The sequence below is a fragment of the Mesoplodon bidens genome (genome assembly GCF_964165515.1).
Source record: "Mesoplodon bidens genome assembly, chromosome: 6".
NCBI classification, from domain to species: Eukaryota; Metazoa; Chordata; class Mammalia; order Artiodactyla; family Ziphiidae; genus Mesoplodon; species Mesoplodon bidens.
This window is the reverse complement of record NC_138162.1, coordinates 25,381,032-25,393,988: the sequence shown is the minus strand read 5'-3', so window position 1 is coordinate 25,393,988 and position 12,957 is coordinate 25,381,032. Positions and strand designations below refer to the sequence as shown.

Genomic DNA, 12,957 nt, shown 5'->3' with positions numbered 1-12,957 from the left:
TCTGGGACAGACGGGAGGGTTTTAATCCCAGCAGCTAGAACTCCAAGAACTTGATGGTCCCGCCATTGGAGAGTCAGCCATTGGAGCTTGGCCATGATCTGCCCCCCCATCTTCTGTCTTCATAGCCCAATCTGGGGTTTTGGCAAATGCTGAGAGCCTGCCCTAAGGGAAGAGTATGGTCAACAGGTGGCTCGGGACCCACCTTCAGCTTCATCCCCAGGAACGCAGCTTAGATCTGCTTTCTGTGTTGGGGTTTCTGGTAGAATTTCGAAATAAGATTACCACTGTTTTATGAAAGTTTGAAGATGACTCTTGATACATTTTACCAAATGCTAAAATATCTTATTTTACATTCTTTCCCTCTTGAAGATGAACTGACTGGAATCCTTAAGAAATTATCACTTGAGAAATATCAGCCCATTTTTGAGGAGCAAGAGGTAAGGATGTTCTTTTTTGTTTTTTGTTTTTGTTTGTTTGTTTTGCGGTACGCGGGCCTCTCACTGCTGTGGCCTCTCCCGTTGCGGAGCACAGGCTCCGGACGCACAGGCTCAGTGGCCATGGCCCACGGGCCCAGCCGCTCCGTGGCATGTGGGATCCTCCCAGACCGGGGCACGAACCCGTGTCCCCTGCATCGGCAGGCGGGCTCTCAACCACTGCGCCACCAGGGAAGCCCAGGATGTTCTTTTTGAATGTCAATTTATATCTTACCATAAAACAGTTGTCTAAATATGTAGGTTGTCATCCTGTAAGCCTAGATTGATCTTTTTCACTGAGATAGCTGAGGAAATAGAATTCTTGTTCAGCACATTTGGTTCAGTTCATAACAGTGAAATCCTGGGGACCTTATGGCTTGTTTTATTATAATAGAATTTTATAATTTTGAGCTCTGCTCTCTCTAGTAAAATTTGTTTCTGTCCTTTTAGTTGAAGGGGATTGCCTGGCAGGTTCTTAGGTTTAAAGCAGGTAAAAAAGCGAATCCTAATGAATCTGTGTTCAGTATCTGGATGTAAATAGTCTGTGTTAGTCTAAGAGAGTTCCTATTTGCTTTAAAGCACTCACAATCACATTTTTAAAAGTTACTGTTCTGAGATGTATATGTATAACTGATTCACTTTGTTATAAAGCAGAAACTATCACAAAAAAATCACAAAAAAACAAAAAACTGAACTAAACTTGAGGGACAGTGATAGGATTCAAGATAGCAGGCTGTCACTTAGGAATCACCACAGGATTATAGTATCTGGATAGGCAAGAAGGAGATGAGACAGGGGGTGGGGGTGGGAAGAGGAAGAGTGGAACACCTAATCTATATTTAAATAAACTTAAAAAAAAAAGATTACTGTTCTGCAGTTTGGCAGTTTCTCAAAATGTTTAGCAGAGTTACCTTATTACCCAGAAATCCCTCTCCCAGGTATATACCCAAGATAACTGAAAGCATGTGTTCACACAGAGTGTTCATAGCAGCACTATTCATAGTAGCCAAAAAGTGGCAACGACCCAAATGCCCATCAATTGATGAATGAATAAATAAGACGTGTTATCTCTATACCATGGAATGTAGCTAGGCCATGAAAAAGAAGGAAATGCTGATGCACACTACGACATGGATGAGCCTTGAAAACACTGTGCTAAGTGAAAGAAGTTAGTCACAAAAGGCCACATATGGTATGACTCCATTTATATACAGTGTCCAGAATAGGCAAATCTATAGAGACAGACAGTAGATTAGTGGTTGCCAGGGAATGTGGGGAGGATAGAAAGGGAGTGATTGCTAATGAGTATGGGTTTTCTTTTTGGGGTGATGAAAATGTTCTAAAATTAAGTGTGGTGACGGTTGCATAACTCTGTACTAAAAATCTTTGAATTGCACACTTTAAATGGGTGAATTGTATGGTAGGTGAATTACGTCTCAATAAGATGTTAACATGTTTACCGTTGGCCAAATGAAACTCCTCAGTGGGCTCATTAGCCACCAGGGTGTAATCACTGGCTCAGAACATTCTGGTGCCCCGTTTAGTACATGACAACTGTCATAGTTATTGTAGCAATCACGAGAGTCACTCATTGTCCCCAACAAGCTTGAGACGCAGTTGAGGAGTTTGTTTGTTTGTTTTTTGGGTAATACACAGTATATTGACATTCAAAGTAAATACAACAGATCATGTTTAAATTTAAAAGGGTCTGCCTCAGAATAAAAGCCAAAAGCCAATGTAAAAAAAGGCATTGTGGTTTTGAAGAAAATCCAGTCTCTATAAAAATAACTCAAGCTAAATGATGGCAAGAGAAATGTTCCTCACTGGGCAGATGAACTCAACCTAGTCAGTTTGATTTAAATATTATTTAACATTTTCTCTGTTACTGAGAAGGCAGAATTATTTGGTCATTAGAATCTTATCTAATTCATAAATTCCAAAATCTGAGGAGTGTGTATTTTTGTTCAAGAAACAGTAAGGGGTGCTGTGGCTTTCTTCCTTGGTTTGCTTTTCTGCCCTATCCAGTCTGGCCTTCCCGCCTCCTTGATGTCTTAAACTTCAGTGGCGATTTTTCTCATCGTCAAAAAAATCTTTGCTGATGGCTGCCTGCTTTTATTTTATGCATTCCGTGCTTTCTGAGGAGCTGGGTGTGGGGTCTCTGCCACAGGTCTGGGATTGTGGGGGAGGGGAGTATCCAGCAGGGCCAGGGGCAGGTGGTTTCCGTCAAAATCATGTCACCTCTTCCTTGAGCCCGTTAGCGCCTTGTGATCTGTAAAGTCCCCGAGGGATTCAGGGAGCTTATCGTTATCAGAGGGGCCCTCTCTGCATCTCAGGGAGAGCTTGATGTTGGATAAGGGAGCAGACCCTTCCCCACTAACTCAAACCTGGTTCAAGATTTTTTTTTTTAAATCCAGGAAAGTAAAGTGACTGTTAAAAGAGATCAAGACAGGGAAGAAATTTCTCCTGGAGCTGAGGCCTAGGCAGCGGTGACAGAAATGTTAGAATTTCTCTGGTAAAAACCAAGGATTGAACAGCTTTGAGATGCCCGTTTTTTTCTGGTAAAAACCAATGGCCCTTCTTTCCTTTATTGCTTCTGCTTGTTTATTTTCTCACTCTATCTTTCCACAGTCTGCGTCTCTCTTGTCCTTGGGGGGGGAAACATGGTGAGTACTGCCATATACTCATGTTTTCTGTGCAGTATCCGATACTGTTAAAAGTGCAGCAACATTGGAATTAACTTTCTAGTAGCAAGACTTGGATTTTTTACCACTGTAGTCACCCAAAGTACTGTCTCAGAGGCTTCCCTTACTTGTTTCATTTTCAGAGTCTTTCCAGAATGCACCTCTCCTAAAAATCCCAGGCCTAGAGCTGAGGAGAGTTCATTTTTTTGTTTTGTTTTGTTTTTGTTTGTTTGTTTTTTATTTATTTTATTTATTTTTGGCCGTGTTGGGTCTTCGTTGCTGCACACGAGCTTTCTCTAGTTGTGGTGAGCGGGGGCTACTCTTTTTTTTTTTTTTTTTTTGCGGTACGCGGGCCTCTCACTGTTGTGGCCCCTCCCGTTGCGGAGCACAGGCTCCGGACGCGCAGGCTCAGCGGCCATGGCTCACGGGCCCAGCCGCTCCGCGGCATGTGGGATCTTCCCAGACCGGGGCACGAACCCGTTTCCCCTGCATCGGCAGGCGGACTCTCAACCACTGCACCACCAGGGAAGCCCAGCAGGGGCTACTCTTCATTGTGGTGTGTGGGCTTCTCATTGCGGTGGCTTTTTTTGTTGCAGAGCACGAGCTCTAGGCATGCAGGTTCAGTAGTTGTGGCTCACGGGCTTAGTTGCTGCGCGGCAGGTGGGATCTTCCCAGACCAGGGCTCGAACCTGTGTCCCCTGCATTGGCAGGCGGATTCTTAACCACTGCGCCACTAGGGAAGTCCTGAGGGTTCGTTTTTAATGATGTTTTCAAATAAACTTTCAGCATAAAGCCAGGAATTGGAAGTAGTAAATCATAATTAATTCACTACTAATAAGCACTAATAGCTCGTTATCATGATAGTCTTGTTGTGGTTGGGAAAAAGAGGTGTGGCACCGAGCAGATAGTAGCAAATCCCCCTTTCTCTTCCCAGGTGGATATGGAAGCATTCCTCACGCTCACCGATGGTGACTTGAAGGAGCTGGGTATTAAGACAGATGGATCCAGGCAGCAGATTTTGGCAGCGATTTCTGAACTGAACGCAGGCAAGGTATTGTTCTCAATCTTTTTTTTTTTTTTTTTTTTTTCCTGTTTCCAACAGCTGAGAGCTTCACCGGGATCCTCAGCCCCAGTGTTCCAGGGACCTTCATGGTCTGATTTCATCTCTCCCCCACACCTGGTGGAGGCCAGCCCCGCTCATACACCTCTCATGACCGAGGGGTCACTACCTTTGAGTATGCCTGTTCCTTTTCGAGATCTCTCTTCCCATAAGGTGGTTTCTCTTTAGATTTGGCTAAAACATTCCCTCCGGTCATCTCACCCCAGCGGGCTGGGTTTTGCCCTCCGGAGCACAATGGAAGTTGATTAAGACAGGCCCCAGAGTCAGGCCGACCTGGGTTTGAATCCCAGCTCCTCCACTTACAGTCACCCTGGGCAAGTCACAGCCTTCTCTGAGCCTCGCTTTCTTGTCTGTAGGGTGGGGGTGATGGGCCCGCTGCCGGGACTAAACTGCTCAGCAGAGCACCTGGCACACAGACATCTGTCAGTCAGTGTTGGTGTTGTTGTTGGCATCCTGCATTTTTGTCTAATGTTCAACTTCTGTTTCACCAGCTTTAGAGCTAAAGATTAGCAATGCCCCCACCCACCCATCCACCCACCCAAAGGCACATATGTGAAAAACAAACAAGCAAACAGAACACAAGAGAAGTGAGGCACCACTCACTCTGCAGACAGTTGTACAGTCGCTCTTGGGCTATTCACATTCCTTTGCCTTCTGCCTTTTTCCCTAACGTGGGCTGGATTTTTTTGGGTCTCTTATTCAAGCAATAACGTATAAATACTTGCAGACCTGTTGCTCTTTCACACTTAGCCTAACAGCTCCCCACTTGTTGGACAATAGTGACAGGTAAAATCTGGGATTTGACCATCGTAAACAGTACCAGAATGGACATCTCTGCCTTTTTGCTTTTTCTTCTGTTGTTCTGTTCTTCAGGCTGTGTTCCACAATACAAGGTTATGTTAGCGATCGTACCGTTTTCTGGTTCTTTCTCTATGTTGCCAGATAGGCACAGAAATATTGAACAGACCTGTAGTGACAATCTCAAGTAAATATCCACGTCACATCTTATTATTCACAGATCACTGTGCATACCTTCCCTCAGTTAATCCAGGAGGCCGGTACCCTCACACTCTCCTCGTGCAGCCCAGGAGCAGAGTCGGGGGCAGGGAGGGGGTCCTCCTCACTGGTTCCTGCAGCCTCGCCGGGTTGGGGGCTGGGTTTTCTGCCATCGTGGTCGTCACCGTTTTGCCTGTGTGTAGGCTGTGAGGTTGTCCTTCAAAGTGATGGAGTCAGCATTGCTTCAGGTGTCTGCAGCCTAAGCATTTTCCTGCAGGGCTTTGCTGTGTGTTCTTTCTCCTCTGCAAGTGGCCTGTTCCTAAACACCGCTCACCTGTCCTGGGCCCCTTGCTGCCTCACTTTACAGATAGGGAAGCAGAGGCTCCGAGAGGGGCAGTGAGCCCCAACTCGGAGACCAGCACCCTTTCTTTTGCCTCAGTTATTCTGTTATTGATTCCTTCTGGTGTATTTTCCGTTTCAGTTATTGTGTTGTTCATCTCTGTTTGTTTTCCTTTAGTTCTTTTAGATCTTTGTTAAATATTTCTTGTATTTTCTCAGTCCGTGCTTCCATTCTATTTCCGAGATTCTGGATCATCTTTACTATCATTATTCTGAATTCTTTTTCAGGTAGACTGCCTATTTCCTCTTCATTTATTTGATCTTGTAGGTTTTTACCTTGCTGCTTCATTTGTGACATATTTTTTTGCCCTCTCCTTTTTTTTTTTTCTTCATGAGTGGGATTGTATTCCTGTTTTACTGGTTGTTTGGCCTGAGGCTTCAAACACTGGAGTTTGTAGGCTATTGGGTAGAGCTGGATCTTGGTGCTGAGATGGGGACCTCTGTGAGACCTCACTCCGGTGAATATTCCCTAGGGTCTGAGGTTCTCTGTTAGTCCAGTGGTTTGGACTCGGAGCTCCCACCACAGGAGCTTCCGCCCGACCCCAGGCTCGCAAACCAAGATCCCGCAAGCCACGTGGAGTGGCAAAAAATAAAAGGCGCGGGATGGCGGGAGGCCTTGGCCGTGGAGGGCAGGGCCTAAGCAAGGGCGAGGTTTGGGTGGTGGGTGGGGCCAATACTCAGGACCCACAGGGCTGGAAAAGGCCCTGGGGACTGTGGGGGGTGGGGCTTAGGCTCAAGGAACAGAAGGGACACAGGTGTGCCCCCCACCCCTGGTCTCAGAGGGCAGCGGACCTCACCTGGGAGCCCAGCAGGCTTCCTGGGCTCGAGTGGGTGGGGCAAACTCTCTCCCACCTCTTCTGCTCCTCCGGTCTGGGAGGGCCCCTCTCGCCTGCCTCTCCTGATCTCCCCGGCCTCTCTCCTATGCTCCCAAGGACCTGTTGGCCTGGACGGGGCCTTGGAGGGCAGGGGACCCGCCTGGGAGCTCAGCAGGCTCCCCGGCCCACGTGGGCCAGGCAGTTGCCCTCTGCTCCTCTCATGCTTTTTCTGGAGAGCCCCTCCCACCTGCCTCTCCTGATCTCCCCGGCCTCAGGGGCGCTGATCCTGTCTGGCCTCCACTTCTCCCCCCTCAGTCCCCTACGTCCTACCGGTTCACTCTCGGGTTCCTTCCGTCTCGGGCGTCAGAGTCCCCCACCAGCGACCGGCAGGCACCCTAGTTGTGGGGAGACGCTAACTCCGCATCTTCCCACACTGCCATCTTGACACCGCCTCCTCAAAAAAATTTTTTTAATGGATATTCGCCCCAAACCTGGCTCAGCCATAAAAATATCAGCAAAGCAGTGTGGACCCTCAGCCTGCAAACCATTTGACTTCCAGGTGAGCCTACCCCAATATCCGAGTTGTGATATATACTCAAGTCAGCTTATTAGTCTGTGAGTTTCAGACAAGTTCTATATTGGAGAAGGTTAAACAGAAGTGGTAGCCTGAGTTTCACCTTTATTTGGTCCTAAGCCATTGCTTCTTTCCATTCCCATTTTTTTGTGATTATTCAAAGATGTGCATATTTGTCTTACTAAATTTGCACAGTGCCAAAAAGGTGAAAAAAAAACTTTCAAAGGAGTCACGATCCAACCCCCCAGAGGCCAGCACTGTTCGTACTTGGTAAGATCGCTCTGCAGCGTTTTGTGCTGAATGTTTTTCTTTATGTGGCTGAGATAAATTTGGATCTATAATTTTACATTCTCCTTACTTTGTTTAACAGTAAATATATGCAGTTACCCATGTCATTAAGAACTCTTAATATAATAAAATAAATATGCAAGGATGTACTAAGATTATTTTTTTTAAATCCCTACTTGTTGGATATGTAGATATCCAAACTTCCTATAAATAGTGCTACAGTGAGCAACTTCGTGTATAAGGCGTTCTAATTATCTCCTCAGAATAGATGTCTAAAAAAAGTGAAATTATGGAGTCAAAGAGTCTAAGTCAAGGTATATGGTACTTTGTCCTGAAATACCTTCCAGCAGGAGCCAGTGAACACCCCCACCAGCTGTGGTTATAAGTTCCAGTGTCACCCTTGCCAGCATTGGGTACTACCAACTTGCTTTTTAATTTTTAATTTGATAGGCCGAGAAGTATGCCTTGTACTGGTTTGTATTTCTTTAACTACTAGATAGACTGAACATTTTTTCTACTTTTAATGGCCATTTGCCTTTCTTCCTTTTGAGAATTATCAGACAGGTCCTTTGAAACTTGGGGGTTTTTAAAGGGCAGTTATCATTATCATCTTCAATCAGGTGTGGATGCAGGGAGTGATTATGGTTTTCATCATCTGCGGCTCCCTCCTGAGGTTAGGAAGCATAGTGTGCTGGAACCCTGGCTCGCCCTGACCTCATTTCTCAGGCAATTAAGGCTAAGGTGGTGTCTACTAATGACATGGTTATCATCCCCTCTATTTATTTTTTAGCCCTCTGCAGTTTGCACAGTGTCACCCCGTTCATTATCTCAGGTTGAGCCTCATCACAGCCCCAGCATGTGATACCATCCCCAAATGAAGAAAACAATAGCCAAGACCAATAAAACTAAAAGCTGGTTCTTTGGAAAGATAAACAAAATTGATAAACCCTTGGCCAGAAACTCAGCAGCCTGGGGTCATGCCTGGGACAGAGTGAGTAGCGGAGTAGGGATTCGGGGTCCTCTGACCCCACCTCCCCACCTCCTATGCTCTGTCCTCCTCCCTGCTGCCTTGAGGTGTGTGCTGATGAAATCCTGATGGCACTTTCCCAGCTGTCTTGGAAGAATGACTTGGAAGGACTGTGTGAAGGGAGACTCTTCTGCCCTCCCAAGTGTCCAGGAGGCCTCGTCAGCACTAGAGGTCTCTGCTTGGGGATCTGGAAAGGGCAGTCCATGAAATAAAAGAAGAGAAAGTTTAAAGTCTAGGCTCATTCGGTGGAGGTTTTTGTTTTTTTTTTTTCCCACTCTTGGCAGAAAACAATCTGCCAGAGATTATTCCGTTTTAATTTGCTTTACATTTTGACCACATTTATTTCTTAGTTTAAAAAATATATGTTTAATCTACACTGCTGCCCCCTGAGGTCAGGATATGATGGCCTCCTGCTGCCCACCCACAGCCCAGTGTCAGCGGCAACCATCTGAGGTACAATGATCATCCTCGTTTTATAGATGAGGAAATTAAGGCCCAGAGTGATGAAGAATCTTGCTCAAGGTCACCCAGCTAGTAAATGGGAGGGTTGGGATTTGAACCCAGGCTGTGTGATTCCAGTCTCTGTTCTTCACCTCTATATATCACTGCCTCTCACCTACGTATTTGGTGAAGATGTTCTTTGGGCTTAAAAAAACATCCACATCCCCCCTCTTTTCCCATCTCAAAACATGTGTGTAAAGGGCGGCAACTAGGAGGGGGGTGGTCTGCAAGGATGGGGTGAGACGTGAATCACTGTGAAGACGAATCTGTCATATTTTGGACAAGGGGGAGTAAAGGCAGTTCAAACTCTCACTCTGTATCAGAAAGTTCGGCTCCCTCTGAAGTCCCTGGAGATATGAGGGCTGGAAAGATGCACAGGGCAGGGTAGGAGACGTCCCTTCTGGGCCGAGTGACCCAGGGCGAGTCATTCTTGCTCCCTGGGTTCTGCTGCCCTTCCTCATCTGGGAAATTGGACCCCTGCATCTTGGGGGCCTCTCCAGCCCTGGCATGCTGTGTTTGTGGGGGCTGGGGGAGATTCTGACTCAGGATGTTTTTATTGAACTCAGTACTCTTTCAATTAGGTAATTTGTTTTCCCCAAGACACCCATGGGTTTTTCAAGTATGAGTTAAACGTCAACAGCACTGTGTCAATTGAATTAATGGTTAAAAGATTTAACAAGACTTTCTGTGTCTGTCTTCAATTTCCTCCACAGGGACGGGAGAGACAAATTTTACAGGAAACCATTCACAACTTCCACTCTTCCTTCGAGAGCAGCGCCAGCAACACCAGGGCCCCTGGAAACAATCCCTGTACGTGACCTTCCTTCCTGTGGTCACCAGCGTGAGCTTTCTGAATCTCAGTACCCCCTTCACATGGCCGGTGCTCCAGCCACCATCAGACCTTCCCCATTCCCTGAAACACACTATGTTTTTGTCACACCGCTGTGCCTTAGTCCTTCTGCCTGGAACACCTGTCTTCCCTTCCCTTCTGTAGTAGTTGGTGATGCTTGTTGCTATAACAAACTCCAACACTGTAGAGACTTACTCTCCCATACAATCCAGTATGGCTGCATCCGCTCGGCAGAAGCACACGGTGATTCAGGGACCCAGCTCCTTTCATCTGTGGCTCTGCCATTCCTGGGGCCTCAGAGGCTTTGTTTCTGGCTGGCAGAGGGGAAGGGGATGGTGAAGGAGGCACAGCCATTTCTTGACTGCTTTGCTCTTAACTGCTCACGTTCCATCGGCCACTCATAGTCACGTGACCCCACGTGTAGTCGTTGTTCAGGTAGTGGCTTCACAGCAACAGCTCTGTACTTAGATGGGGGGGCACATATTTTGGCAGAAGGTTAGCCACTCTTCCACGTCTTCCCTTAGAACTTCTAACTTCTCCCTAATGGTCCAAGTCACCTATCAAATGAAGCCTTTCTCAACTCCCTTACACAGAACTAGCTCCTCCGGCCTCTGGGGCCCTTACTGCTGTGTGTGATAACTCTGCTCTAGCATTTCACTTCACCTGCTGCAGACAGCATACAACAGCTGTTCAGGATGTATATGTTGAAGACTTCATTCTTGCAAAGGCAGCCTTTTATGTAGGAAAAATGGCGAGGCCCAAGGTGTGATCTTGAGGGATCCCTTTTCCTCCCTGGCCTTCAGTTTCCTTGTCTGTCGTCAGGCAAGACAATGCTCTGATATTCCATGCTGCTCACCCCATATCACAGTAGGGCTTTTCCACTTGGAGTGGGAGCAGAAGACCCTAATATATTACATTGTAGAGGGACTTGGGTACTCACATTTTCTAGGCAAAGAAGTGAAGAATTTAGAATTTCTTCTAAGGCTACATTCCTCAGAAGGGAATCAGCCTGTGTAGTTTTCTACCGTGTCATACTCTATGAAAGGAGCTCTGACTTTTGAGTCCAGTAGGTTTCTGAAATGTCTTCAAGTGTGTAATTCATTCAACCAGCACTGCTGGGTGCTGGGGGTGCAGAGATGAGTCGGAGCCAGTTCCTACCCTTGAGGACCTGGACAGCAAGAGAAGAAAGGAATGGTGGTCCCAGCTTCGAGGGGCAGCACGGAAGAGTGGAGAGAGCGTGTGCTCTGGACTCAGGCTCAGGGTTCTGGTTCAGCCCTGCAGCTAGCCAGCTGTGTGACCAGGGGTGGGTAAGTTGGCGCTTAGAGCCAGCGTGCGTCAAGCACTTGGTCCGTGGGACATGTGCAGTGGATAGCAGCCTTTGCAGAGTTCTCATCTTTACCGTGAGCTCTGCCTGGCCGCATGCTGGTCTCCTTGGGAGATGTGGCCTCTCATCTCTCCCTCCCCCGGCCATGAGTGCCCATTCACCCTCTGCTGGCTTCTAGAGGGAGTCCTGACCATGTTGCCTGGAGACTCATCGTGTTCTCCCTCTGTCCGTTGATCCAGCGGGTGCTGTTCCTCCTTCATCCTCCCATCTTCCCACCCATAAAAGCCAGCTTCTCACATGACTGGAGAGAAGAGGTTTTGTTTTAGCCATCACTGACAGACACCTTTATAAATGTTCCTCGCATCCCAACCTTCTTTAAGGAGACACAGTCATTGAGCACCTTCTGTGTACAGCAGCTGGAACCTGGTGTCGTCTGTCCTCACCAGAAGCCTGGAGGCTGGCATGGTTTAACCTCATCCTCCACGCTGGGGAAATAGACACGGAGGACTGGAGCTGCATGCCAGTTCCCCAGCCCGGAAGGAGTAGAACTGGCTGAGAACCGGATCTAGTGGGCTCTGAGCCCATGCTTCTGCCACCAATTCCTATAGACTCCTGGGGCTAGAGGCACCAGGGATTCTTGCTGTTTTAATGTACTCATACCTTCAGAGGCTATTGATAGGCCTAGGGTTGTTTGCCCCTGAAATACACATGGGCCCCTGAGTTAGGTGCTGTGAGGTTTTGTGCCCACTCTTTGCTGTCCTCCTGGTCTTCATCACCCCTATATTTGTGCAGCTTTCACTTGGGTAAATTTGATTGAATCCCTATGATTGAATACCTGTGATACACAGGAGCTGTGCTGGGGGTCAGCATTCCACAAATGCACGCCTCCACAATCTCATCTAATGACCCCAGATAGAGCAGGGCTTATTATTCTCATTTTGCAGATGGGAAAAGAGGCTCAGGACAGATGCCTTTTTTGTCTTTTTCACTGGATTCAGTGGTTCTAAGGTTTTTTCTCCCAGGCAGTTTGTGTGCTGGTTGGCGAGAGATCCCCGGCACCCTTTCTGGACCATGATCACCCCCTTCCTGGTGATACTCCAGGAGGCTATTCTGGTCCACAGTGTTTTCCTTGCTTGATGACCATCAGCATTTCCCAAAGTGTGTTCCTTGGAACCCTAGTTCCACAGGATGTTAATAGGTTTTTCATTAAAAAAAAAAGCGGGGAGGAAATGTATACATGACAGTGGGGTGAGGCTCTGTGATCAGTAGGTTTGGCAGACACTGGGTTAAAGCCCAGGTACATGATGCTTGCTGCAAGACACCTCAGAATCCTTATCATGCCACACATGGGGGCATGTCTCTTCAAGGGGGCCATGTAGATTGTAGCATTTTCCATACATTTGATCACAGAATGCTGTTTCATGGCACTCTTGCAAGACTAAGGTTCATTGGACACCATTAGGGAAGCCCTACTTTGACTCGGCAGTGGCAGTCATGAGGCCTCACAGCACCTGGGAGTGGGCCCAAGGGGCCATCAAGGCCTTCAGCTGGATCAGGGGTCTTTGGTAATTGCTTCTTCTCTTTCCAGCAGCTCTCTGCTTGGCAGTGGGACATCACAGTGAGGGAGTCCCCTGACTGAGAGAACCAGAATCCTGCTCATAGGGCTCTGCATCCAGGGCGTCTCCTGCAGGGTCAGGGACATCATTTCCCAGTGTTGGTGCAGTGTGCTGCCTGGCGAGTGCTGGGTGTCTAAGCCCTGTCCCCCAGTGGCCAGGAGAAGGTTCCCACCTCCTTGCTTCAGTGCCAGACCATTACATGGAGGCTGCAAGTTTTGCCAGGAAAACATTTACTTTTTCATTCACTACGTATTTACTGAGCATTTACCCTGTGCCCACCCTGTGCTTGTGCT

The 12,957-nt window shown here is 47.4% G+C and overlaps 1 protein-coding gene across 5 annotated transcripts in view; it reads left to right on the top strand.

The window, feature by feature from the left end:
- Positions 1-12,188, top strand: part of ANKS6 (ankyrin repeat and sterile alpha motif domain containing 6) — a 53,045-nt gene extending 40,857 nt beyond the window's left edge. For 2 of the 5 annotated variants that reach the window (XM_081236940.1, XM_081236939.1), the window contains exons 13-15: positions 370-437; positions 4,089-4,205; positions 9,588-12,188. In XM_081236940.1, the coding sequence (XP_081093066.1) occupies positions 370-437; positions 4,089-4,205; positions 9,588-9,692 (290 nt within the window). In that variant the 3' untranslated portion in view covers positions 9,693-12,188. Of the gene's footprint in view, positions 1-369; positions 763-2,887; positions 2,959-4,088; positions 4,206-9,587 lie in introns of those variants that run through there. The other 3 variants (XM_081236938.1, XM_081236937.1, XM_081236941.1) reach the window with 2 other exon arrangements.
- Positions 12,189-12,957: the final 769 nt, after the last annotated feature.